At 37.7% G+C, this 24,065-nt stretch overlaps 1 protein-coding gene and 1 long non-coding RNA gene across 2 annotated transcripts; one reads left to right on the forward strand and one right to left on the reverse strand.

Moving 5' to 3' along the window:
- Positions 1-43: 43 nt before the first annotated feature.
- Positions 44-5,041, reverse strand: vtcn1 (V-set domain containing T cell activation inhibitor 1). Its single transcript, XM_044366148.1, has 5 exons — positions 5,010-5,041; positions 3,909-3,973; positions 1,922-2,281; positions 1,328-1,579; positions 44-630 (listed from the first exon to the last, which is right to left on the reverse strand). The coding sequence occupies exons 1-5, from the start codon at positions 5,039-5,041 to the stop codon at positions 521-523; spliced, it is 819 nt and encodes a 272-aa protein (XP_044222083.1). The 3' UTR covers positions 44-520.
- A 5,908-nt stretch (positions 5,042-10,949) lies between these two features.
- Positions 10,950-12,465, forward strand: LOC122992674. The gene is made up of 4 exons (XR_006406098.1): positions 10,950-11,091; positions 11,223-11,280; positions 11,414-11,498; positions 11,592-12,465. It is a non-coding gene; the product is annotated as an uncharacterized LOC122992674 (long non-coding RNA).
- The last annotated feature ends 11,600 nt before the right edge of the window (positions 12,466-24,065 follow it).

Below are 24,065 nucleotides of genomic sequence, written 5' to 3' on the forward strand. Positions count from 1 at the left end.
ATCAAACGCATTTATTTCAGAACTAAATGTATTTAGTTTATTACTTAACTCAGTAATTTGATGATACTCTGTAACACTCTTAGTTTTTATATGTTAAAATTTCCATATTTTAACATTGCTCTTATTTTGCTGCAATTTCTCCGCAAAGATGGTGGTTCATCTCATTTTATGATAAACAGACAGATAAAAATAAAACTCAAGCTGAATTCAGGCTTCAGAAAGGTTTACTGACAAATAATGTACAGAGCCTTCACTTAGGACATGACACATACAGTACATCAGAGGAAATACAAAGAAAATGTAAAACTTGTCAGAGAACTTGCACCACAGAGTTAATTGTCGTTACACAGTAACAACATCCACTGTAATAAATTAATAACCAAGTAACTTAATATTACATTACTGCTTTATGTTGTCATTACTTTATCAAAATCTAAACAAATGTGTTGCCTGCACATGCAAACACCCAGCTTTATCATTATTTATAAAGTAAATTCAATGTGTGTGTGTGTGTGTCAGATTAGATCAGACAATAGATGCAGAGGACACTGATCATAATACTCAGGTATGATCCTGGCCGGGAGGATGCAGCACTGTAGGTGAAGTATGTGTTCTTCGAAACACCAGAGCCTGTAAAATATGCAAAGATGCAAAGATTCAAATCTTTTTTTAAAATGCAATTAATTTTTTTTTCTTGAGGATACTTGTCTTCGTTTGGATTTTAAACTTTGTGTATTATAAGATAATGCTAAAAAAACATTTTTTTCTATTTTTTTGTTTTGTTTTGTTTTTATTGAGAAATGAGCACCTGATGTCACTTAAATTAAATGAGTATTCCACCAATTTACTCCCTCAATAAAGTTGGGGTGTTTGTGAGAGACAGATTAATAAAATAACTTTCAAAATCAAAGCAGCAGAGGTCAAAATATCCTGACTTTTAATCCCTAGTATGGATCCTATACACTACCCATAATGCACCTCAACTGTCTTTCATTATATGCTCCCTCCTTGCCATGCCCGTGTCTTTCAAACCCCTCACTCCTAGTTTATAATGCAGGCTTTTTGTTAAAAAATTGAAGTCCCAAACTGATAGAACCCTGATGACATCACTATGACATCATCAGGCCTATGTTTTCACTTTCTCCATAGTCACAAATGACGTTGTGCAGCTGCTTTAACAGACTGAATATTACCCGTCATGCTGAGTAAACTGAACTTCATGGAGTATCCTTTAAATTTCTGCAGCATACACTGCCAATTCATAACACATCAACCTAGTGATTTTGAAATTCACAGATATGCTTATTAAAAATAAATAAAAGTGTACCTGTTATTGTTGCATCAGAGACCGCAATCACCAAGTCATTTTGAATCCTGAAGGTGTAGGTGTCGCTGACATTGACTGGCTGAAGCCTGCTCACTACACTGAATATCCCTGCAGAGTTTTGCGTGAAGCTCGTGCTCCCCCGCAGGACATTCCCAAAATAGTCCAACCACGTCACGTTTGGTTTAGGGAACCACCTGCTTGCCTCAGCAGACAGGGTGCCATTTGAGAATGTAAATGTGGGGGCTGAAAAAGCTGTGAAAAAGTGAAATAAAAATCATTAATTCATGCTGCAATGTCAAATTTTCAAGGCAGCTATGTGATATTTAGTGTGCTGCCAGTAAACAGTCATGTCACATTGGGTACAGCTACTTTTTAAGCCTCAGGTCATAAAATACCTGAAAATAAAGTAGTAAAAAAAAAAACAGGTGTAATAATACAGTTAAAGGGAACTATAGAGAAGGGACATTTTTCTCATCTATCCTGTGATAGTCTGACTCAACAGATGAGTGTTTCAACTCAGACTGCTACAAATGTTCTCAGAGATATTCATTATCAAAGCAAACACAAGGAAAGTAGAAAGACGAGTACTCTTACCTGCTGTTCTCAGGTGAATGTTGACCTTCCCTCCTCCATCAGAGGAGCTGATATGGCAGGTGTACTCCCCTTCGTCATTACGTTTCACACTCCTCAGCAACAGAGAAGCGTTCCCTTTGGGCAAAGCATCAGGGAAGATCTGAGTTCTCCCTTTGTACTGTGAGTTCTGGTCCTTAAGATCTGCAGCTCCATTCTCATACAGGTAAACAACTCCACTCAGTTTCTTCTTCTCCCAAGTTACTGACATTTCTCTGAATGTGGTTTGTTCACTGGTCGTGTGAATATAGCAGCTTAGAAGCTTATCCTCTCCAAGGTTGGCGATGGGCAATCTGTTGCTGCTCTGCACCTCAGACAAGGAGCCTGATGGAGGAGGACACAGACACAGACTTGAAATGCAATGAAAATATGTCCAGATTATTAGCTCCAACACAGGGTTTAGGTGTTTTAGTCCTTTTTGTTTTCCTATGAGATGGGATATATCAAAAAATGTAACAGATTTCAATGACATTTAGTGGAAAGTAAGGGCTTCAGAAAAAGTGAGTGATTATTTGTGTATATCCAAGAATTTGTTAATGTATTTCCTAACATTGTGAGAGAGCATCTTTGAACATCTTCACCACCACAGTGGTGCTTCCTTACTAAAAAAAATATGGAACATGTATTCCATGATTATTTGTTATTGTATTCTGATGTAGATCTGGATTCAGATTTTTTAAATGAAACAAAATTAGAAGATTGTGTAGCTGTGGATAATTGCATTTTGCAGCTGAACTTAAGAGGCACACGCACATCCTCACATTCCTTGCAGGGACTGAGTAGCAAATATCTGTACTGAAAAACAAAAAAATACCCCCACACTGCGTGTTTACACTCCCAGTTTTATTCTGTGTAGGCATCACTGACAGCTCTAACCCCAACCCAACCTGAACATATGATCTTTTACAGGTGGGCTAACCTAACCAAACCCTACTGTACCAGAAGAGGACCATATGTAGTCAAACATGTCTATGTTGGAGGAAAAGAAAAAATGGTGAGAAACAAGCAAGATGTCTCTACAAACATAATTTATCTCAGATGGAAATTCAACCTACATTGAAATGCACATTACAAATAACACCACACCAGTGGTTGAAGAAGTATTCAGGTCCTTTACTCAAGTAAAAGTACCAATACAGCAAGGTAAAAACACTCCATTACAAGTAAAAGTTCTGCATTAAAAATCCCACTTAAGTAAAAGTACATCAGTATTATTAAGTAAGATTTACTTAAAATATTAAAGTAAAAGTACTCATTTCGTCCCTCTGGAGGTGGAGCTAGTTTGAACTACTTCATATACAGTTAACTAATCCAGGGGTTCCCAACCTGGGGGTTGGGCCCCTCCAAAGGGGCTTCAGTTAAATCTGAGGGTTTGTGAGATAATTAATGGGAGAGGAAAGAAGAAAAAACACAAATCTGTTTTAAATGTTTTGTCTAATCTTTCAAATGATCATTTGAACATTTATTGAAATGAAAGCATGTGAGAAGTTTAGAGGGAAAAATCACTATTTGGTGGAGCTGTTAACAACTCATAGACATCTGAAATGTGACCCTGACTACACACTGCTTTTTGTAAGACATCAAAAGCCAAAAAGGTTGGAAACCACTGGTTTCATCTTTAACAATGTGTTGGATTTTAAAAGCTTGTTATATTATCCATTGTGACAAATGTTCATCTGAAAAGTAAAAGCTGTTAAATAAATGTAGTGGAGTAGAAAGTACAATATTTCCCTCTGAAATGTAGCTGAGTGGAAGTATAAAGTAGCATAAAACAGAAATCCTCAAGTAAAGTACAACTACCTCAAAATTGTTCTCAAGTACAGTACAGTACACACCGACATACACACATTAACTGTCTTTTTGTTTAGACACATGAACACACCCATGAGGCCTGAAAGAGACTAATCATCACTAATGATAACAGCATGTCACGATGATATGCGGTTCTTACCTGAGAATGCCAAGGCTAAGATGAGGATGATGATGGCCGAGAATATGATGATGAGGATAATCATGCTACACACAAAGAGAAACACACACACATAAAATCAGCTTGTGTAAAGTGCAGAGAAGCAAACACACAGCGGGCTTCGGCTAAAATCGACTCATGGATCAACTTCACAACAACCAAGACAAGATGATCCTCCTGCTGTAGAAATCTGTACAAACACAGTGGTGGTTCAGATCCTTTACTTAAGTAAAATAATTTCATTAGAAGTAAAAGTTCTGCATTTTAAATCCAAGGTACAGCAAAATATACTTTAACTATCAAAAGTAAGAGTACTCACTTGCAGAAGAATGGCTTCTGTGACAACTACATGTTGTAGTTGTTACTGATGCATTAATGTGTAAGCAGCATTTTACTGTTTTGCACGTATCTGGTCAAGGTAGAGCTGGTTTTAACTACTTTCTGTTGAGTTAGGTAGTTTAATCCTGTGGTTCCTAAACTAGGGGCCCTCAAAAGGGTCACAAGATGAATCTGAGGGGCTGTGAGATGATTAACAGGGTAAGAGAGAAGAGAAAATGAGGTCCTGCTACACAAAAATGTTTCAGACATTCCTCTAACCTTTTCTTTAAGATTTTTGTGAAATCATCATTTCCACGTTTGCCCTTAAACTGTTATCTAAATGAAACCATTTAGAAATCTCTCTTTGGTGGAAGTGCTAACAACTCATACACATCCCAAAAATGACAAGGGCCCCATGTAGACCCTGCTTTTTGAAGAAATTCAGAAATGAAATTACCGGTTTAATCTTTAACAATGCTTTTTCAGTGTTTTTTATGTAACATCGTAATCTGAAAAGTTGCAAGTAACTAGTAGCTGTTAAATGTAGTGGAGGAAAATAGACAATATTTCCCTCTGAAATGTAATGGAGTAGCAGTATAAAGTAGTATAAAATGGAAATACTAAAAAAAAAAGTACTAGTACAGAACTTGAAAAAATGCACTTAGTATACTTTCCATTACTATAGAGACCTATATGTTTACATATTTGAATCCCTACCTGTAGAGAACACCTTATAAAAACCTTATTCAAAGCTTATATCCACACCTGCTGAAGATGATCTGTCCCAGGGAAGCCATGGCTGCAGGCAGAGCGTCTTGAAAAGAACAAACAATTTGATCCTTTTGATGAAGTCAGAGGTCCAGTCACACCATTCCCTTTAAATATCCATTCTTCCAAAAATAGTTTCCACACATCCTCTACTGCTGAACAGACTTCTTTGACTTCCACGGAATGACAGTCTGCTGTTTGGTCTCTTTCACAGCACTTTAAACACAACACCATAAGTAAATATTACCTTTAAGGTGTGTGCTTTTTACTTGTTGACATGTAACTCACTTATCTTATCAACATAAAGGTGCAGGCTACTAACACTACTAATGAGAGAAAAGTGCTCCAAATCAGAAGGTTGTTCCAAAAACATTTGGTATGTTTTATATACTGTAAAAAATGTAACTAGTCATTTATATGACTATATCATATGGTGTATCGGTTGCTGTTGGATAATATGTTGTGAAGATATTGCGCGTAAAGGCAAAAGAATGTTAAGTACTCAGTGTTTCTTTCAACAGTTTACTCAAGGTGGAGTAAATTACAATTTGTAGAGGTGGAAAAGCCTCAGAAACAGCACACATTTGACACTTAGACATTCATTAAGTGATATGGAAAAAGTTGTATCAGCTAGAGAATGTTTGTTGTCAAATATATTAAATTATCTCAACCTTTTCCTCACAACAGAGTTTGAATACATTCAAATTTGACTGCAAATAGACTGATAATATTCCTTGATTGAAGACAGACTAGCGTAATCAGCATGACACGGGATAAAGAAGTGACCTTTAATGACCACTAAAAAATTCTTCAAAAAGTCTGAAGTTCCAATATAACCACATGAAATAAGAAGTAGTTTTTATTTCAGTTTTTTTTTTACACATCATCCTTCTTCTAAATACAGACAAGAGCCTGAGAAAAAAAATACATGCAAAGTTAATTTTCAGTAACAGTTGCACTGCCATACAGGTGAACTGAATCATTTAGTAGTGATTATGGCTTAACATCTTCATATACTACTGATGGCTTTGACCTTTAAAACACCTTTGACTTTTATGTTTACTTAACAAGTAATAAATGAAAACACTCACTGGATCTGCATCCTGTATCCTGTATCTAAAGGTAAAAGTCATCACTGGAGGGATGAACACCATTCTTCCAAAAGATTTTCCCTCATTTGGTGTTTTGATGATAGTGGTGGAGAGCGCTGTCTAACACCTCAATGCAAAATCTCCCATAGATGTTCAATTGTGTTGAGATCTGGTGACTGCGAAGGTCATAGCATATGATTCACATCATTTTCAAACCATTCAGTGACCCCTCATGCTCTACGGATGGGGGCATTGTCATCCTGGAAGAGACCACTCCCATCAGGATAGAAATGTTTCATCATAGGATAAAGGTGAGGATTCAGAACAACTTTGTATTGATTTGCAGTGACCCTTCCCTCTAAGGGGACAGGTGGACCCAAACCATGCCAGCAAATTGTCCCCCACAGCATAACAGAGCCACCAGATCCCCTCACTGAAGGGGTCAAGCAATTCAGACCTGTACCAGTGTTTCCTTTAATTTGTCACTCGTCTGTATGTCTACTGTTGTGCCTCATTTTAAATGATGTGTGTTGTCCTTGTTGAGTGTTGTTCCAACATTGAGTGTATTTTTTTTAATTATGACCTGCCAAAAGAATGCAGATGAACATGGTACAATAACATTTATGTTTAAAGGAATAGTATAATAATAGAATAATATTTTGGGAAATACGCTTATATGCTCTCTTTTTGAGGATTAGATGAGTGGGTCAATACCACTCTTATATCTGTGCACTGAGTTCATAACTGGAGCCAGGAGGCTGCGATCTTGTCCTAGCATAAAGACTGGAAGCAGAGGACTAACAGCTAGCTTGTTGTTACAGCACATAACTCCCCTCAAAACCACTGTTTTTTACATTTCTGTTTGAAAAAAGATTAAGTCAACTAGATTCAATGTGTTAATCAGTGAGCTTTAGAGGTGCTAGTATGCATATGTTTTAACTTTAAAAAGAGCTAGGCTAGCTGCTGCTCTTTATGTCTTTAATCTAAGCTAATTGGTTCCCAGCTCCAGCTTTGTATGTAATTCACAGACATAAAAGTGGGATCAGTCTTCTCACGTAAAAATATTTAAAAACTATTTCTTTATTTTTGTGCGTGGTTCCTTACAAAAAACAAAATGATATGAATCAATATATTGTTTCTTGAGCTGTTTTCATCCCCAACTGAAAAAATTACGGTGAAATTGATTGCCAGTCAAAATGAGGATTTGGTTGTGTTTTAGACACAATACAATTTGTCTGGGAAAATCCTCTTCAGTTATTTGGGAAGTGAAAGCATGAGGTACCATCATTATGAAAATGCTGAAGACTGGAACATTGTGGTAAACCACCGTGTCATACTTATTCATACTGATCGCCATCCAGATTTATTTAAGGTAAAATATGCTGTAAACCATTTGAATGTTTCCTCTTGTGCTTGACACCTTTTCACTCAGCTGGAGGTGGAGAGAACATCATATGCATGCAACTGCTTGATCCTTTAGTGGATGAACAAGATTTTCTGAGAGAAAGAAAAAGTAGACAATTGAACTGGAGCGGCCTCTCAAAAGCATATCTGGGAACCTTTTTTTTCAGTCTGACGTTCATTTCAGCCAGCATGGCTCACTTGGCTCATGATCTCCCTCAAGGACTTTTTGAAGTAATAAGAAATGCTGTGAGTACGTTCCTCCTGATAGTCATCTTTTACCTTCTGCAGTATATATTTGACATGCATTTTGAATGCTCATGCAAACCAGATGAAGGCATACACGTAAATGGTGTACTGTACTTGGCTGTCCCTCCTTTCATCCTCACCTGGATTGTCAACGTCATTGAGCTTTTCCCTAAAAGGAAGATTTTTCCTAACTGCCGCTATCGTGTTTGCGGCTTTATTCTTCAGTTGATCATCAAGTACTTGTGTCTGAGTGCCATATGGGGAGCCACTGTTCTGTTTGATGGAGATTGGTACTTTTGCCTCATGACAAACCACAATATCTCCCAGACTGGAATTCCTTGCAAAGAAAAGCTGACCCACGAGGAGAACCTCATCAAAATCCAGTATAAGACCAAATCACTTGTAAGTAACGATGAATGGCAATCAAATAAGAAAAACTTTAATAATTTGTGATATGAAGTGGTTTAATATGATTATACAGAGTTCATTTTTCAAACTTACAATTACATATTAAGCTGGCAAAGTTAAATTGTTGAAATTGATTTTGTTTACTAAATGCAAAAGAAAATTTTAACAATAAAATCCTCAGTTGAAGTTTGTTGTATATTATGTCTGCACAGTTTAGAGCACTGCAGTGTATGTGACTAACAAAGGACTTTTAAAGTATGTTAATATTATCAATTATATACTCTCAGTGATCAACAAACTCTCTAATTTAGTACTCCAATAACTCCAATCAAAATATTAGTAAAATTACATCTTAAATTAGTCCAAAAAAGCAACACTTCATGTGTTCAATATTAGGAAGAATGACTTATTAACACGCAATTCAGAGTGCCACCAAATTTCGGGACAGGAGGAGGTAAACGGCCCTGAAAACCTATTTTGTAAATCAGCTTTTTACTATAAGTTATTTAGCAGTTTGAGTCTTTTTTCAGAGTTTGAATAGTTTTGGTTATTTAAATTCAGATTTTTTTCTGTATTTTTTGTTTCAGTTTGTGCTTCTCATAGGAAAAAGATGATGTCACATACTCCTGAGCACCAGCCACGCTAGCAGTCAGTGTTGTAGTACTCGGACTCGGACTCGAGTCTGACTTGAGTCCTGATTTTCAGGACGCACATAACATGCAGTCGCGCACACACATCATTGGTATAGAAGTTCTTTAGCGTGAGTGAAGAAGACTCAAAGTTGGCAATGTATGATACCATTAAGTCCACAAAAAAAAAAAAAAAATATGATTAATTATTTAATTCTTATAAAGAAAATCAGAATTGCCAAAAATCGTAATTGGTAGGACAGACTTTTAAAAAATTGGAAATCAGAACGGCCAAGAAAATTGCAATCGATGCATGATTAATATTAATATGAAATCACAGCTGTCATTTTTGTTTAATGTAGACCTTTTTTATTTGTATGTCAGCTCTTTGACCGTGCCGGAGTGGAGCATTGACTCAGACTCAACCTTGATGACTCAGACTCAGACTTGGATTTAGACTCAGGTTATGGGGACTTGACTCAGACTCTTCTTTGGTGATTTGGACTTGAACACTGGGGACTTGAGACTCAACTCAGACTCGAGACTTAGTGACTCGACTACAACACTGCTAGCAGCTAGCGTGGTGCTATAGGCAATGTTAGTCAGTGAGTTAGTCCACCACTTTAGTCCAGACTGAAATATCTAAACAACTACTGATGGATTGCCATGAAATTTTGTACAGACAACACAATGGCAAACAATGGCAAAATGGTACTTCATGATGGTGGGTGCTGGATCTCCAGTGTTGACACTGAATATTGGGTTATGGAAGAAGACCTGAAACAAATTGGTGCTTGACTGAAATCACAAAAATGTTGTGTTTTATGTTTCTTGAAACTATTCAATGGATCTCTTTTAATGTTTACCTTTGTTTGTTTTCCAGGACATTGGCTTTGGCGTAATCTGTCCTTTTCTTTTAGTTTGGAGCTTTGGTGGACATTTAAGACGCTGTTGTGTCAGAAGGAAGATGTGGAAAAAGTGCTCTGAGACACTGCAGTTTATGTTCCCCCCCTACTACAGAGTGGTTTATGAAGATCTTCTGGCAGAGAAAGTAAATTGCCATTTGAAAAATGAGCTAACAAAAATAGCAGCAAACAGAGCAGAGGCAATCTGTAAGCCCTACCTTCAAGCTATTGGTGATCATGAGCAGCGATTAAACAATACAAGTAATAGCATTGATAATGTCAACAACACAGTTTTAGAAGCCTGGCAGAAAATTTCAGTATCAGATTTCTACCTGATGGATGAGCATGAGAGACAAGGGGATTCAGACTTTGCTTCCACTACCCCATCTCATCTGAAGCCTCCAGCTGAAGCTGCTTCAGTCCTGGAGGATGAAAATATGAAAGGAGAGTCCAACAGAGAAGAAGACTCTGATGTGGTCTCCACTCCTCCAACTCCTCTGACCCTGCCTGCTGAAGCTGCTTCAGTCCTAGAAGGTGAGATTCTGAAAAAAGAGCCCAACAGAGAACCAGACTCTGTTAAGGTTTCTCCTCCAGCTCGTCCTGTTTCCCCTGCTGATGAACCTCCTACCATCACTGCAGTCAAGGAGCATTTCACCATCAGCCAGGATGAACCAGCAGAACAGCCAGCACCTCACCCAGAACCAGACTTCAACTAGGACTATTAACTGTACTGCGCATACTGTACATGAATCTTTATTTTTCTTTAATGAGTTATGTATGTTAGTTACCTATGTGTGAAAAGAACAAATTCATAGGTCTTGAATTTGAGATTTGACTGAACTGTTTTGTCTTATCTTATAAAAGATAACCTGAGATAACCTGATCTCAATGAGATTTCCTGACTAAATAAAGCTTAACTTACTAAATAACTTTTATTAATCTGTCTCTGTGTGAAAAAAATGATTCAAGATGGTGAAGTTGTAGGTAGTTTAGCTTAATTTAACATGGAGAGATGGACGTGAAAGAAAATGAGAAAAAGCCCAGAAGCTTATACAGAAGTCTTAAATGTGTGAGGGTGTGTGTGTGTGTGTGTGTGTGTGTGTGTGTGTCATGAGTTCTGCAATGTTGACTCAACAATCAGATTCTCTCTTCAAACACTCTTCAGCTTGAGGGTCAACTGTGTTTCAATACTCTTGAGTGTGTTGTTGAATTTTTTGTTGAAAACTTTTTGTTGTCGCTTTGAGCGTCAGACATGTGATCTCTTGTATGTTATTCGGATTTCACTGGTGGATGAACTGTGGAGGCCTCAGCAGAGAAAACAGCTCCCATCTACTGTGACTGCTGAAGACATGAGTGACCTGCTGGTGGAGGAGAGCAAGAGCACAGTGAGAGTGAAGTGAGTTACGGACACACACAGACAGTCCAGCACTACACCTGACCTGAACTCTGCTCATATCACACCAATCTGTCTCAAATGAGGAAGAGAGGAACAGTAATGATGAATCTTGTGTTTTCTTCTGTTTGAAGGCTCTGGGAGTTTGAACTGGAGGATTTTGATGCTGATGTCAAGTCTTTTATGACACTGGTAAGAAAGACACCAGAATCCTGAAAAGATATCACAGTAGTTCAGAGTCGGTTGTTAAATTACACTTGATTTATTCTCTCAATAGGTCAAATCATCTCATCATATCTCGTTCCTTGTTTCACTTTGTTTTGAGGTGAACACCAGCATGAAGATGAGAGATGTGAGTTTAAAGCCAGAAGGCTCCTCAACCCTCCAGAGAACATCCCTCCTCGGTGTCAGTGAGTCAAATTTTGACACATATTTATCAACAATGGTTGTGATGCCTCTGTGGTGTCCTGAAGACTCTGATGTGGTCTCCCCTCCACCTCCAGTTGAAGCTACACTTCCCTAGCTTCACTCCTGGAGGATGAAAATATGAAGACAATCCCAACAGAGAACCAGACTCTGCTGAGGTTTCTCCTCCACCTCGTCTTACTACATCTGCTGATGAACCTCCTGCCATTACTGCCTCCAGGAGTGTTTTTTTACCATCAGCCAGGATGAAACGGCAGCACCTCGCCCAGAACCAGACTCTGCATCTGCCTCATCTCCACCACCTCCTCTGACTCCACCTCATGAGTGTCCCATAATCACTGCAGAGCAGGGTGAGCGGACCATCAGCCATGAGGCCAAGATGAAGAAGGGTGGAGTCAGATGTTTCTTTGACTGGGTTAGAAAAACTTTCTGCTGCTTCCTGCCTGAAGACACAGACTGAAAACATTCATCAGTTTTATTATTTCTGTGTTCATATTGTTAATGTTTGTATTGAAAATAATAAATTCATGGTTACATTTCATTCAGTATCATTGATTATGAACTAATGCACCATAAGATTAATACATCATGAAGCAGGTGGTATAAGTTGGATTCACTGTATTTTACAGGAAAGCCTGGTATTTATAAAGTTGTAAGTTATAATTTTCTAAATGTCTGAATGAGAAATATGAAAAATCTGATTTCAAAACAAAATTTTTGCAGGCATACACAAACAGCCAGAAAAAACATGAAATCAAGGAGCCTGAATGAGACTGGATTTTTGGGGACAATATTGATATTTGAGAGACCAAAAAATCTGATGATGACATTTAACGAGCTATATTAATTATTTTTTATACAAACATAGAAGACTTTTGACGAACTTTGTTTTTGTTGGGAATTTTAACAAAGATGTGGACTAAGCTGGACATTTTACAGTTGAAAAATAAACTTGTGCTCTCTGGTGGACAAACTATGTAATTTCTGATTAATTTCAAACATATCTTTGGTATTTATGTACTTATAATTTCTTGTTACTTAACAGCTGACATTTACACTGGTACTGATACATCTGCAATGAGCTGATATCGAGTGATTTATAGAATTGGCTCTGAATAAATAGACAGAAAAGGTGACAAATGAGCCATTTGAGGCACAGAGAAATGGTTCACATGAAATAAAGCTTTTAATGTATCCACATTTCTACCACACTAAGATTCAAGAATAAGATTTCTTTACATAATTCAAAAATGACCAAAGTGAGAAAGGTTTTTCTTTAAGTGTTTTATGATTTTACATTACAGCATCTTTTACATTGTACACACAATGTGCTCATTGAATTAATGTGGCACTGATCATTATTCAGTTTGTGTTGGTTTGAAAAAGCACTAATGTTATTAGTATGTTGGTTGTTGTTGACACATACAATATGCTGTAATTAATGCAGATGTTACGACTCCTGACAGCTACAGTATGTTGCTTTGTGACCAAACCAGAGGTGAGGAGGGAAGGAAACATTAAATGATGACAAGTGATGGCACTGATGGTGACAATTACACAGTTTTAGAAGCTTGGCAGAAAATTTCAATCTCAGGTTTCTACATCATGGATGATCATAAGAGACAAGAGGATTCACATGCTGTTTACACAAGAACATTCATCAGGCAGTGTGGACTCTGATGAGCAAGAAGCACAATGTATTACTGTAATACTGAAAACTTTATTGAACCTGAACAGTTTCATGAAGAGGAAGCAAGCCATCTTTAGGTGGTTTGGTGATATAATTATACATTATTTTCCTTATTATTTATTTTAGCCATGATTTGTAGGTAAAGGACATTCCTGATGCCTTTCCACCACAATCCAAAAAATGATTTACACTTTTAATCTCAAAGTTAATTATTCCCCAATACTAAACCTTTTTCTCACAGATCCATACCAGACTGGTATCACAAGACAAATCATTCCAGTTCATTAAAGTGTTCCCGCCAGTGATGATGTGGGCACAGTCCTCTTCCCCAAGCTTTGAATATCCACCACCATTATCAGGCTGTGATGCCCGCCAGTATCTAGAAGATCAACAAACAGGAAAAAGGACGTTGTTGGACATTATCTTTGACATGAACACCATCCTCTGCTATTAACGAAGAAACACAATGAAAAAATAGTTAAAAAAAATATTTTTGGCTGGTGCAGTAGGAGCCAGTATTGTGTACCTGTGTTTTTAAAGTGGGACTAATTAATGTTTTTATATCAGCTTTTTTTTTTTTTTTAACATTTGTGTCAGTCAATATAGCCTTTGAAAATCCCACCATAAAACTCAAATATGTGAATTTTTCAAGATCACTGCCTCCTGACCGGAGCTGGTAGATGGAGGACTCATTAAAGGAACCACAGCAACCTCTGGTAGAATTATTGGCTTAAATATATTTTCAAGACAGAGTTGTTTTTGGCGGTGTCATATCTATACTACATATTGTCAAAAATGTTTGGTGGAAGTTACAGTAGTATTTATTATTAGTATATATTTGATTATATTCAATCAAAGTGAAGCACATTTACTTACTTTACAGACAGTTGACTTCCATCAGTCCATTCCCAGGTCTTCTCTTTTACTTTCAGTCAAGCCAATCCAACCCTGAGTTCCTTCCTTGGCAAAGTTAGAGAGGAACTTCTGTTCAATGAAAAAAGAGGAAAGCACAGTATTTATATTTTATTCAAGCATTTCGAACAAGCACACATACCAGGTCTGCTCCGTGTGTCTCGGGCTGCAACACGCCCGTGCTGCAGTTATCAATCGCAGCCTGTGTACTCACTGCACTCATTATACAGCAAAGAGCCTCCAGTGAAGACTAGCTTTGCAGGCCAGCCTTTCAGATCCTAGGGACCCTATTCTCACCAACATCACCACTGAGGAGAACCCCAACTTGGTTTGGTCAAGGAGAATAATCCCAAACATTTGACACCTGATATGCTGAATTTATTGGTCAAGGAACCCCTTGGATTATGAGGAGGAGGACAAAACCGGGGGAAGAATTTCTGATGTCAGATGAGAATGACGAAGATGATTCTTCATTTATTCCCCCTGCCCCCAGACCATCAGCTCTCTGTGACTGTCTGCTGCTGTGTGGCGGAGAGGCTGAAAATCCTGTAGCCCACCATCATAGTGGAAGCTCCTCACTCTTGCTATGAAGAGAAGAACTTAACCCAAGCCAAGCAGGCTGCAAGGCAAGATTTCCCGGCATTTCCCGAGGTCCAAGAGGAAGTCAGAGTCTCCTGGAAAGACGAGCCATATTCCAGCAAGACCTCTATTCAAGGAGCATCTTCCCTGGATTTGAAGGGATAGATAAACACGCCATGGTCTGCATGCCACCCATGGAGCCACTGGTGGCAGTCCACCTCCACCCACGGTTGTAGGCTATGTCATCTAGACTGCCCATCCTCCCGTCCCATGCTGATTGTTTTGCTGATTTAGCCGATTGAAAGAGCATGCAAGATGGCAGCCTTGATGGTGAGAGCTTCCAGTGTCACCTCCTTGTATATTCATTAACTATTTACAGTTTTTTACTATTGCACAGTTTCTGAAACCAGGGCCCACTTTGTCGACACTTACACAAAAAAACCATAAACATATACACAAAATACAAAATATCTTACATCTCTTGCAAAAGCAAAAACTTCATTCAAAACTATATAAACTCTTCTAAAAATGGTATTTTTGCATCACAACTTTACACACAAACACCAAATAAATAGCTCTTTCAACATGCCAACTGAACACTGTTGTGCTAAGTAAAAAACACCATTATCTAGAGTCTTTGGCATTTTTCATTTGTAGCATGCAGTAAATATAGACTAGCCATGCAAAAACACAACTAACACAAATGCAATGGGGAAAAAAAAAATTGTTTATTCTCAATACTCATATACTCGTAACAGTATCAGACACAATTACTTTAACCGAAGATGACATGAACAAAACTAAAATAAAATAAACAAAATACAATATGTTGCAATTGCAGTCCATTCTGTCTTCAATGACCAGTTGTTTCATCTGAAGTTGATGCTACTTCAGTAGACGGCCCAGTGTGGATAAACTTATCCTGTTCATGTTGTTGAATATTGTGTTGTCAGTGATGATGTGGTGTTGCAGTTGTCGCAAAAATATGCTGTTGTTTGCAATGACCATGTTTATGATGTGTTGTACCTGTTCTTGTGTGAACAGTTGATTTCTTCCTCCAGTATGGGAGTCACCTTGGGATTCTACAAAAACAGAATGCAAATGTCTAAGATCTCCTTATGAAATACTGTAAAATCATATAGAGGATAGGATTTCTTACCTGTTCTCATTTCAAAATGTTCGAGTGACACCTGCTACAGTGTAGCAACTCAAATTAGGCTGGACCCTCTGACCAGCCTCCTGTAGACTCAACCCATAGTTGATTACATGATCGACCAAAGTGGCCTGGATCTCATCTGTGACAGTTCTCCTGATTTGTCCTCTTACCACTCCTCGTTCTCTGTGTCCTCCTCCTCCTTCTTCTCGCTTGTCCTCCTCCTCTCCCTTGTCTTCCTAGTCCCTCCTTTTACTCGAACACCTTCCTCTAAGTCACTCCAAAATTGGCCTCCATTGCTGTGCACACCAAAGAGCAAACCTAAATCCTATTAATAGTGTTCAAGCTCTGATTTCTAAGTGGTCTTATGGGTGGTTACGGGTGTTTTCACATGTTCATTCTGGGTGCAGGTGATTGATAATTGAGTGTGGTATTTCAATGGCAGTGTTTAGCAAACAACACACACAGGCTTTCAGTTTTGAATGATGTGTCTAATGTAGATAACTGTGTGTAGTTATTTGCAAAGTGTGTTTTAGATTTTCAAACTTAGTGCAAAGCTGAAAATGTGCTTATGGTTTAGCACACCTGGTCAATAGATAGGCTACATGAGTTAATGGTTTCAATAATTGTGCCACACGTACCAATTTTTTGTCTTGGCAGCTGCAAAAAACTGTTAATAACTGACATTTTTCTTCTTGAAATCGGCCATGTTGACCGGGGTGATGATTTTTAAGTGTGTGATTAAGTTAATTGTTCCAAATGTTTTCCAGGTTGTCCCTCCACGGCTTATTTTGGACTTAAATTTATTACAAATTGCAAGCTTTGTGTCTTCTTCACTCATGCTAACGAACTTCTACACCAACAACATGTTGTGTGTGTGTGGCTGTGGCTTTCTGTGTGCTGTGTGCGCGATGTGCATGTTGTGTGTGTGTGTTGCTGTGGCTGTCACGCTGCGTGTGCAATGTGCATGTTGTGTGTGTGGGTGTGTCTGTGGCTGTGGCTTCCTGTGCGCTGTGTGCATGACGTGCATGTTGTGTGTGTGTGTGGCTACACTGACTGTGCCGCAGCTGCTTCTGTGTGTGTGATGTGACCCATAGTGCGGCTTTGTGAAGAAAATTTGACCGGCAAAAAATCCGATTTACGAGACAGATCTGCCAGTCACCGATGGCTGATCAGCTGAAAACTGTCCGCTTTAGATCAGTGGCTGATCAATTGGTGCATTTCTAATTTATATTAATATAGCTAATATCTTATGCAAAATTAGAAGGGCCTACTACAACCCCCCCCAAAAAACAAAGAAAAACAAATGAAAATAGTCTTTATCAATTAACAAGTCCAAGTCCTCGTCTGCAACTTCCAAGTCCAAATGCAGTCAATACTCGAGTCCTAGTCCAAGTCTGAGTCATCAGTGCTCAAGTCCAAGTCAAGTCACGAGTCCTGAAAATCAGGACTCGAGTAGCATACTACAACACTGGTACACACATCTGCGCACACACACATGCATGCAGGCATGCAAGCAGGCAGACAGGCAGGCACACATCGTACCTGTTCTTCAGCGCTGTCTATGACCACCAGATTTGCTCCTCTGTCTCTGCAGTCCTTTCTGCCTTCTTCCCAAGAACTAGACTCATTAGAAAGGAGATAACAGGCACAACGGAACAGCCTTCATCCTGTAGGACAAGTTCTCTCTTCAAGAGAGACTTAAAAATCAGAAAGAGTAAAATTCATCTACTGCCAAAGATACAATATGGAGGTTAAAAACATGCATGCATGTTATTCTAATTATTGCAGCAACATAATGGCTAAACATAGCTGCAGGTAAAGTACATGTAGTTTGAAAATATTTATGAGTCTTTGTGTCTCATACAGTAATAGTCAGTTTCATACGTACTGAGAGGGTGAGGAAATACATATATATATATATGAAATATATATAATATATATAATAATATATAATATATATATGAAATTATTGGGACTGATATATTTTCTTGTTTCATAATAAAACTGTATTTATGATTACTATTGTCTTTTTATCTTCTTTTATTCTCGTCTCAACATATTTATATTTTCCTTTGAGTTACTGGTTGGTAGGCTATGTTGTCAGTTAGTTTGAAGATAGTTTTAAGATTGATGACTTTTGTTTTCATAACTAATCATCATGTTTAATTTTTAAACAATAAACATATATCAACCATAAAGATTACGATTTTAATGTAAAGAAATAACTGTCACAAGTCAGTAAGTCTTCACAAATGTCATGTGCAAATGTGTGCTTGCAGGTTTGACACTTACAAGTGACAATTAGGAGGAAATGGATTTATTTAGACTTAGTAAGACTTTACTAAATATTTGAATGTATAAAAACATCATATTAAAATACTTGACTAAAACTCCTCTCAAGCTGTAAATCAGATGCCAATTTGAAGAAATCCTTTAGTTTTACAGTGGTAAACTGGTGGTAATGGCAGATAATGGTGTGTGTGTGTGTGTGTGTGTGTGTGTGTGTGTGTGTGTGTGTGTGTGTTCACTCTCGTCTTAACAGAAACTCATGTTTGCTTTGAGAAGGGTCTACGTTACACACAGAGATATGTGGTAGAGACACATCTGCTGGCTGCAAATACATTTTACAGAACTGTGAGTACAGAGAAGCACCTAACCACATAATCTATTTCTATTTATGTTTTCACCAGAGTACTTCTGTATTAAAGAATGTATGTGTGCGATGTCCACACTTACTCAGCCTGTTCCGCTCTTTAGTCTTTTCAATGATGCTGGCGTTCAGCAGGTCTCTCTCTTTAGTCATTTCAATGATGCTGGTGTTCAGCAGGTCTCTCTCTTTAGTCATTTCAATGATGCTGGTGTTCAGCAGGTCTCTCTCTTTAGTCATTTCAATGATGCTGGTGTTCAGCAGGTCTCTCTCTTTAGTCAGGTTGGCTTTTACAGTGGAGAGTTCTTCAGCTGAATGCTGCACTGAGTAATGGTCTGAAATCAATCAAGAGGCAGTCTTATATTTTATAAAATATCTAAAATAGCAAATAAATAAAAAGAGTATCATATCAGTACATGGTTGGTAGACTAATGGGTGGTTTGGAATACATTTGTTTATATGGGTCCTTTTTGAATTCATATTAAAACTGCTTAAATGTCACTGTTGTGACATTTCATATTTATCCAATAAAGCTGTCTTACTATCTTGTATGTTACATCCTCATTGTATACTTAATATGCCATGCCTTTTGAGAATGCCACTCCTGAGATGATGTATGTTCACATTAGTGGATATAATTTGTCAAAAAACAACAGTAACAAAAAACTGAAAACAGACATCTTTCTACAACATTAAATGCAAAACTATAAAAATAGTTACTGTATCCACCCAAGTCAAAATATTTCCTCATGTTGGCCCGTCATTGTGACCTGTGTGAAAAGTTTTACACTTAACCAACATGTATAATATGCAGCAGAAAGACGTGAAAAATCCAATCACTGGCGTAGTGTTTTGATAATGATACTCCTGTGTAAAAAGTCAAAAGTTTAGACACACTTTCTCATTCAAGGGGATGAGAAGGTGTGCCCAAACTTTCTACCGGTTCTGTATACTGTATATAACATATATGTGTTATGATACTGAACAAAATTTGACAGGACAACTTTTACTAGCATTCAAACATGGTTTGCTATCAAAATCAAAGCTCACTTGATGCGCAGGTTTATCCAAATATCTACTTGCACAACTATTACTGCTTGAATATTAATTTTTGCCTTCTTGGTAAAAATTCATATTTACAAAATATGTAAATGTTTCTTTTTTGTTGTTTTGTGTGTTGTTTTTCTTTTTACAATACCTTTGTAAATAAAATTGAAAAGCTGCTTTGAGAAAAAAGATAATACATAAAAAAAATAAGAGAATGGAACCAAGACAACCCAAAATATAAACTCAAATAAACATCCTGGTAAAACATGAGCATTTTTTGATAATAGTCCTACATGATCACTGATTTCTGAATGTTAACCAGACTCACAGTGGACACCGAGGCCGATGAGTCCAGCCAGCAGGAAAACACTCAGCAGCCCCAGACAGAGAACAACAGCTCTATAAAATCTCCTCTCTGAGCTCCTCGGACCTGAACAGAGCAAAGACCAGTGAATCCAATCAATCATACAACAGGATTAATGACAGATTAAAACATACTACTCACAGCTCAGCATGTCAGCCTCTCTGTCTGACTGAACATTCTTACCTGTCTGATTTGCTGAAGGTCTTGAATCAACAGGTTTCATACGTTTAATATTGACATAGATTTGCTCCATCACTCAAACGGATTTTATGTTAAAGATGAAATGCTTGTTGGTTTCAGTGTCTCTGTCTTTTAACTACCGAGGAAGTCACACAGTTGGAGGTGTTAGGTACCACATGTTGAATGTGGTGTCTGTGACAGCTCTCTGCTGTCTTCCTTGAAACAGGATTGTTATAGTAAAACACACCAAATTACAATTATAGAGGATTAAAGACACTAAATTTACAGATTATGTTTTTACCACAACGTAATTTGCTACTGAACGTATTTTTATGAGGGGCCGTTAGGGACACTATTCAGAATTACTTGCATATACATGTACTTTTCCTCTCACATACACATATGAAACCAGACTCATTCACATATTATACCAAAAACCACAAACACATACAAGTGCAATGCTTTTACATACACAACTGAAACACTCTCATGAAAACTATTGAAAAGCTTCCACACATACTAGTACAGTGGGCTCATATACGCAGTTGAAATGCTCTCATAAGGTATTGTGAAATCCTTTTATATAAACCATTGAAAAGCTTTCACATTCACTATTGAAGAAAAAATTGTATGATGCCATTTCAGTCTGTTGTATAAGAGGATTTCAGTTAAAACAGAAGGCATTTCAGTTGAACTGGAAGGTGATTGAGAAAACATGTTTTTTGTTTGTTAGTCACACTGATGTCTGCTCAACAGCCTGCAAGAGGCAGGGCGTTACTTAACAATCAGGCAGCAACCGACTGTTGCAACTCCAGGTGTGGACACGCTGGACAGTCACGTAGCATCGCTATTCCCATCCCGCCAGTGTAGCAGCGTGCCACTGCCAGCTGCAGCTCCAGTCAGGAGAGAATGTGCACCATGTTATCAAGCGCAGCAGTTCTTCAGCACATGGACATCACGCACGAGGAGAAGGTAATTATAAATAGTCGGGAGTTTGAAATGATCTTTTATATTGCTGTCCTACATTATTATTATATCAGGTTACACTTAACTCTATCTGAATACTTGCATGTCCAAATACCAATCTGAAAAACGATTATCTGAATATTTTGATATTCAGGGCCAGGCCTTACTTACTCTATAGCTTAGCTTGATATATTTATAGAATGGCAATCATTTCCAATCTTATGTATTAACAGTCCGTTACCCATTATTTCCCCTTTGTCAGGGACTGTGAACCGATCCCTCCTGCTGCTTAACGTTATATATTTCCTCTCATTATCTGGATATAAGATATGAAAGCAACGGCAAAAAAAGTAGCAGTAGTTTTATAATTCGGTGCTCTTTCAAATCTTTGCAGGCAAACAAGAGGAAATATATAACGTTAGGCAGCGTGGGGATGGTTCACAGCCAGAGGAGGGTCGATAAGGGGTGACGGTTAGTATTTTGCTCTTGTGAAACTTGCCATACTTGATTTATTAGATATATCAAATTATTTATTACTGCACTATTTACTATTTGTTACTGCAATTGCGATATGATTTGTAATATAAGAGGGAATGATAATTTTGGCTGTGGTTGTTCCACTGGATTATGAATTCTGTAACTGCCCTTTCTATTCTAGGTAAATAAACATTATGCAGACAAAGCAGATGTAGTACATTCAATGAATCTAGTATATCCTGTTTCTCCATGAAGTTAAAAATGTTTATAAAGTGTCTTGATACAATTCTATTGAGTTCTTCCCATAATCTCTCAGTCCTTTGGTTGTGTGATAACTCAATGACTGTTCAATCCCCTTCATTCCAACATAAAACGAGCAACCTGTATATTTTCCATACTGTGATCACATTTGACCCTTAAGGGCAAACCAAAGTTCTTTACTCCTCCTAAAAACAATTAAAAGACACTTGAGGCTCTGTTGTTAAATAAGCACCATAAGTATATAATAGTCAACACAGCCATGAAAAACCATCCGCCACTGAATCAGCTTGTGGTTGACATCAAATGCCTGTTGGGAGATATACACTACATTAAAGAAAAAATATACTTAAAACTTACCAACTATATCAAAGTGTTGTTTACCTCGGTGGTGGAAGAAGTATTCAGGTCCTTTACTTAAGTAAAAGTACCAATACAGCAAGGTAAAAATAAAAGTAAAAATCCTGCATGAAAAATCCAACTTTAGTAAAAGTATTATGAGCCTGATGTAGTTAAAGACTGACTGACTGAGTGACTGATATATTATTATATATGACATCAGTAATACTGAAGCATCAGTGTTAGAGCAGCATGTTACTGTTGCAGCTGCTGGAGGTGGAGCTAGTTTCAACTACTTTACATACAGTTAGCTAGTTTAGTCCAGTGGTTCCCAACCTAAGGGTCGGGCCCCTCCAAAGGGTCAACAGATAAATCTGAGGGGTCATGAGATGATTAATGGGAGAGGAGAGAAGAAAAAACAAAGTTCTGATACACAAATCTGTTTGCAGACTTTTTCTCTAATCTTGGATTTTCGATGAAATATTGGATCATATAAACATTTATTGAAATGAAAGCATGTGAGAAGATTAGAGGGAAAAATCACTAGTTGGTGGAACTGTTACCAACTCATAAACATCTGAAATGTGACCCCGACTACACACTGCTTTTTGTAAGACGTCAAAAGTCAAAAAGGTTGGAAACCACTGGTTTCATCTTTAACAGTGTGTTATAAAATATAAAAATATAAAAGCTTGTTATATTATCCATTGTGACAAATCTTCATCTGAAAAGTGACTAAAGCTGTCAAATAAATGTAGTGGAGTAGAAAGTACAATATTTCTCTCTGAAATGAAGTGGAGTGGAAGTATAAAGAAGCATTAAATGGAAATACTCAAGTAAAGTACAAGTAACTTAAAATTGGACTTAAGTTCAGTACTTAAGTAAATTAATTTATTCATTACTCAAGTTATTTTCCACCACTGGTTTCCCTCATAGATAATACAAAACAGTTACAAGTCAACTTACCATAATTCGTTGGGGGCCTGAACATTATAGACCCTTCAGTGTATAGCATGATGATGTCTAAATGACCGCCCAATGGGATCCATTTGATGCAAGCTCTAGCTGACCCACCAATGCTGAACCCTTAAGCCACATGATCTCAGGCTTCCAAGTACGTATGCTTCACTTGCATTTGGAGTGTTCTGTAGTATATTAGTCACAACGCTGTCCAGGTCTTGATTTGATAATACTGCATATCTTAATGGTTCAACTCCCAGAGTTTGTCTGTGTCTGTATAGGGTTCTTTGACTGATTCCAAAGCATGATGCAATTCTCTGCCATGTCATACCAATGGACACACAGAGAGAAATCTGTTTGGCAGTTATGGTGTATCGGGGCTGACCTGGATGGCCAGTCAAGGTTGTTGGGGGTATCTAATTGTTGGTGACATCAGTGGATCAATGTTTGGCCTCATGTTCGTGCAGCAAGTTGCCAAAACATCTATACAATGATTCTAGTAGGTTACTGACATGATAATCATCTCTGGACACAGCAAGAAATGCAGATAGAGTTCATGTATGATCCTGGAACAGTCTATAAAGCCTATAAAGTTTGGACTTGAAAAACAAAAAGGATCAGACAGACATACATTGTGGTTGAAGTACTCAAAATTCAGCAAGAGCACATGCACATCCTAGTGTGGAGTCTTTCTGTTTCCTTCAGATGACAGGAAGGCCTTCCTTCTTAACTGTAATACTCATATTCACCACTGAACTGTTATATTTCACAATATTATACGTGAGCATTCCAGCTAGTATATGAGCACATTTTAGTAGTATGTGTGAAAGTGTTTCAGTAGTCTATGTAGAAGGTTTCACTAGTTTTTATGAGAGTTTTTCAGTTGTGTGAGTAAAAGTATTTCACTTGTATGTTTATGAGGTTTTCAGTATAGTATGTGGATGAATTTTGTTACATATGTGTATGCGAGAGGAAA

Source organism: Thunnus albacares, chromosome 11, assembly GCF_914725855.1.
Source record: "Thunnus albacares chromosome 11, fThuAlb1.1, whole genome shotgun sequence".
NCBI classification, from domain to species: domain Eukaryota; kingdom Metazoa; phylum Chordata; class Actinopteri; order Scombriformes; family Scombridae; genus Thunnus; species Thunnus albacares.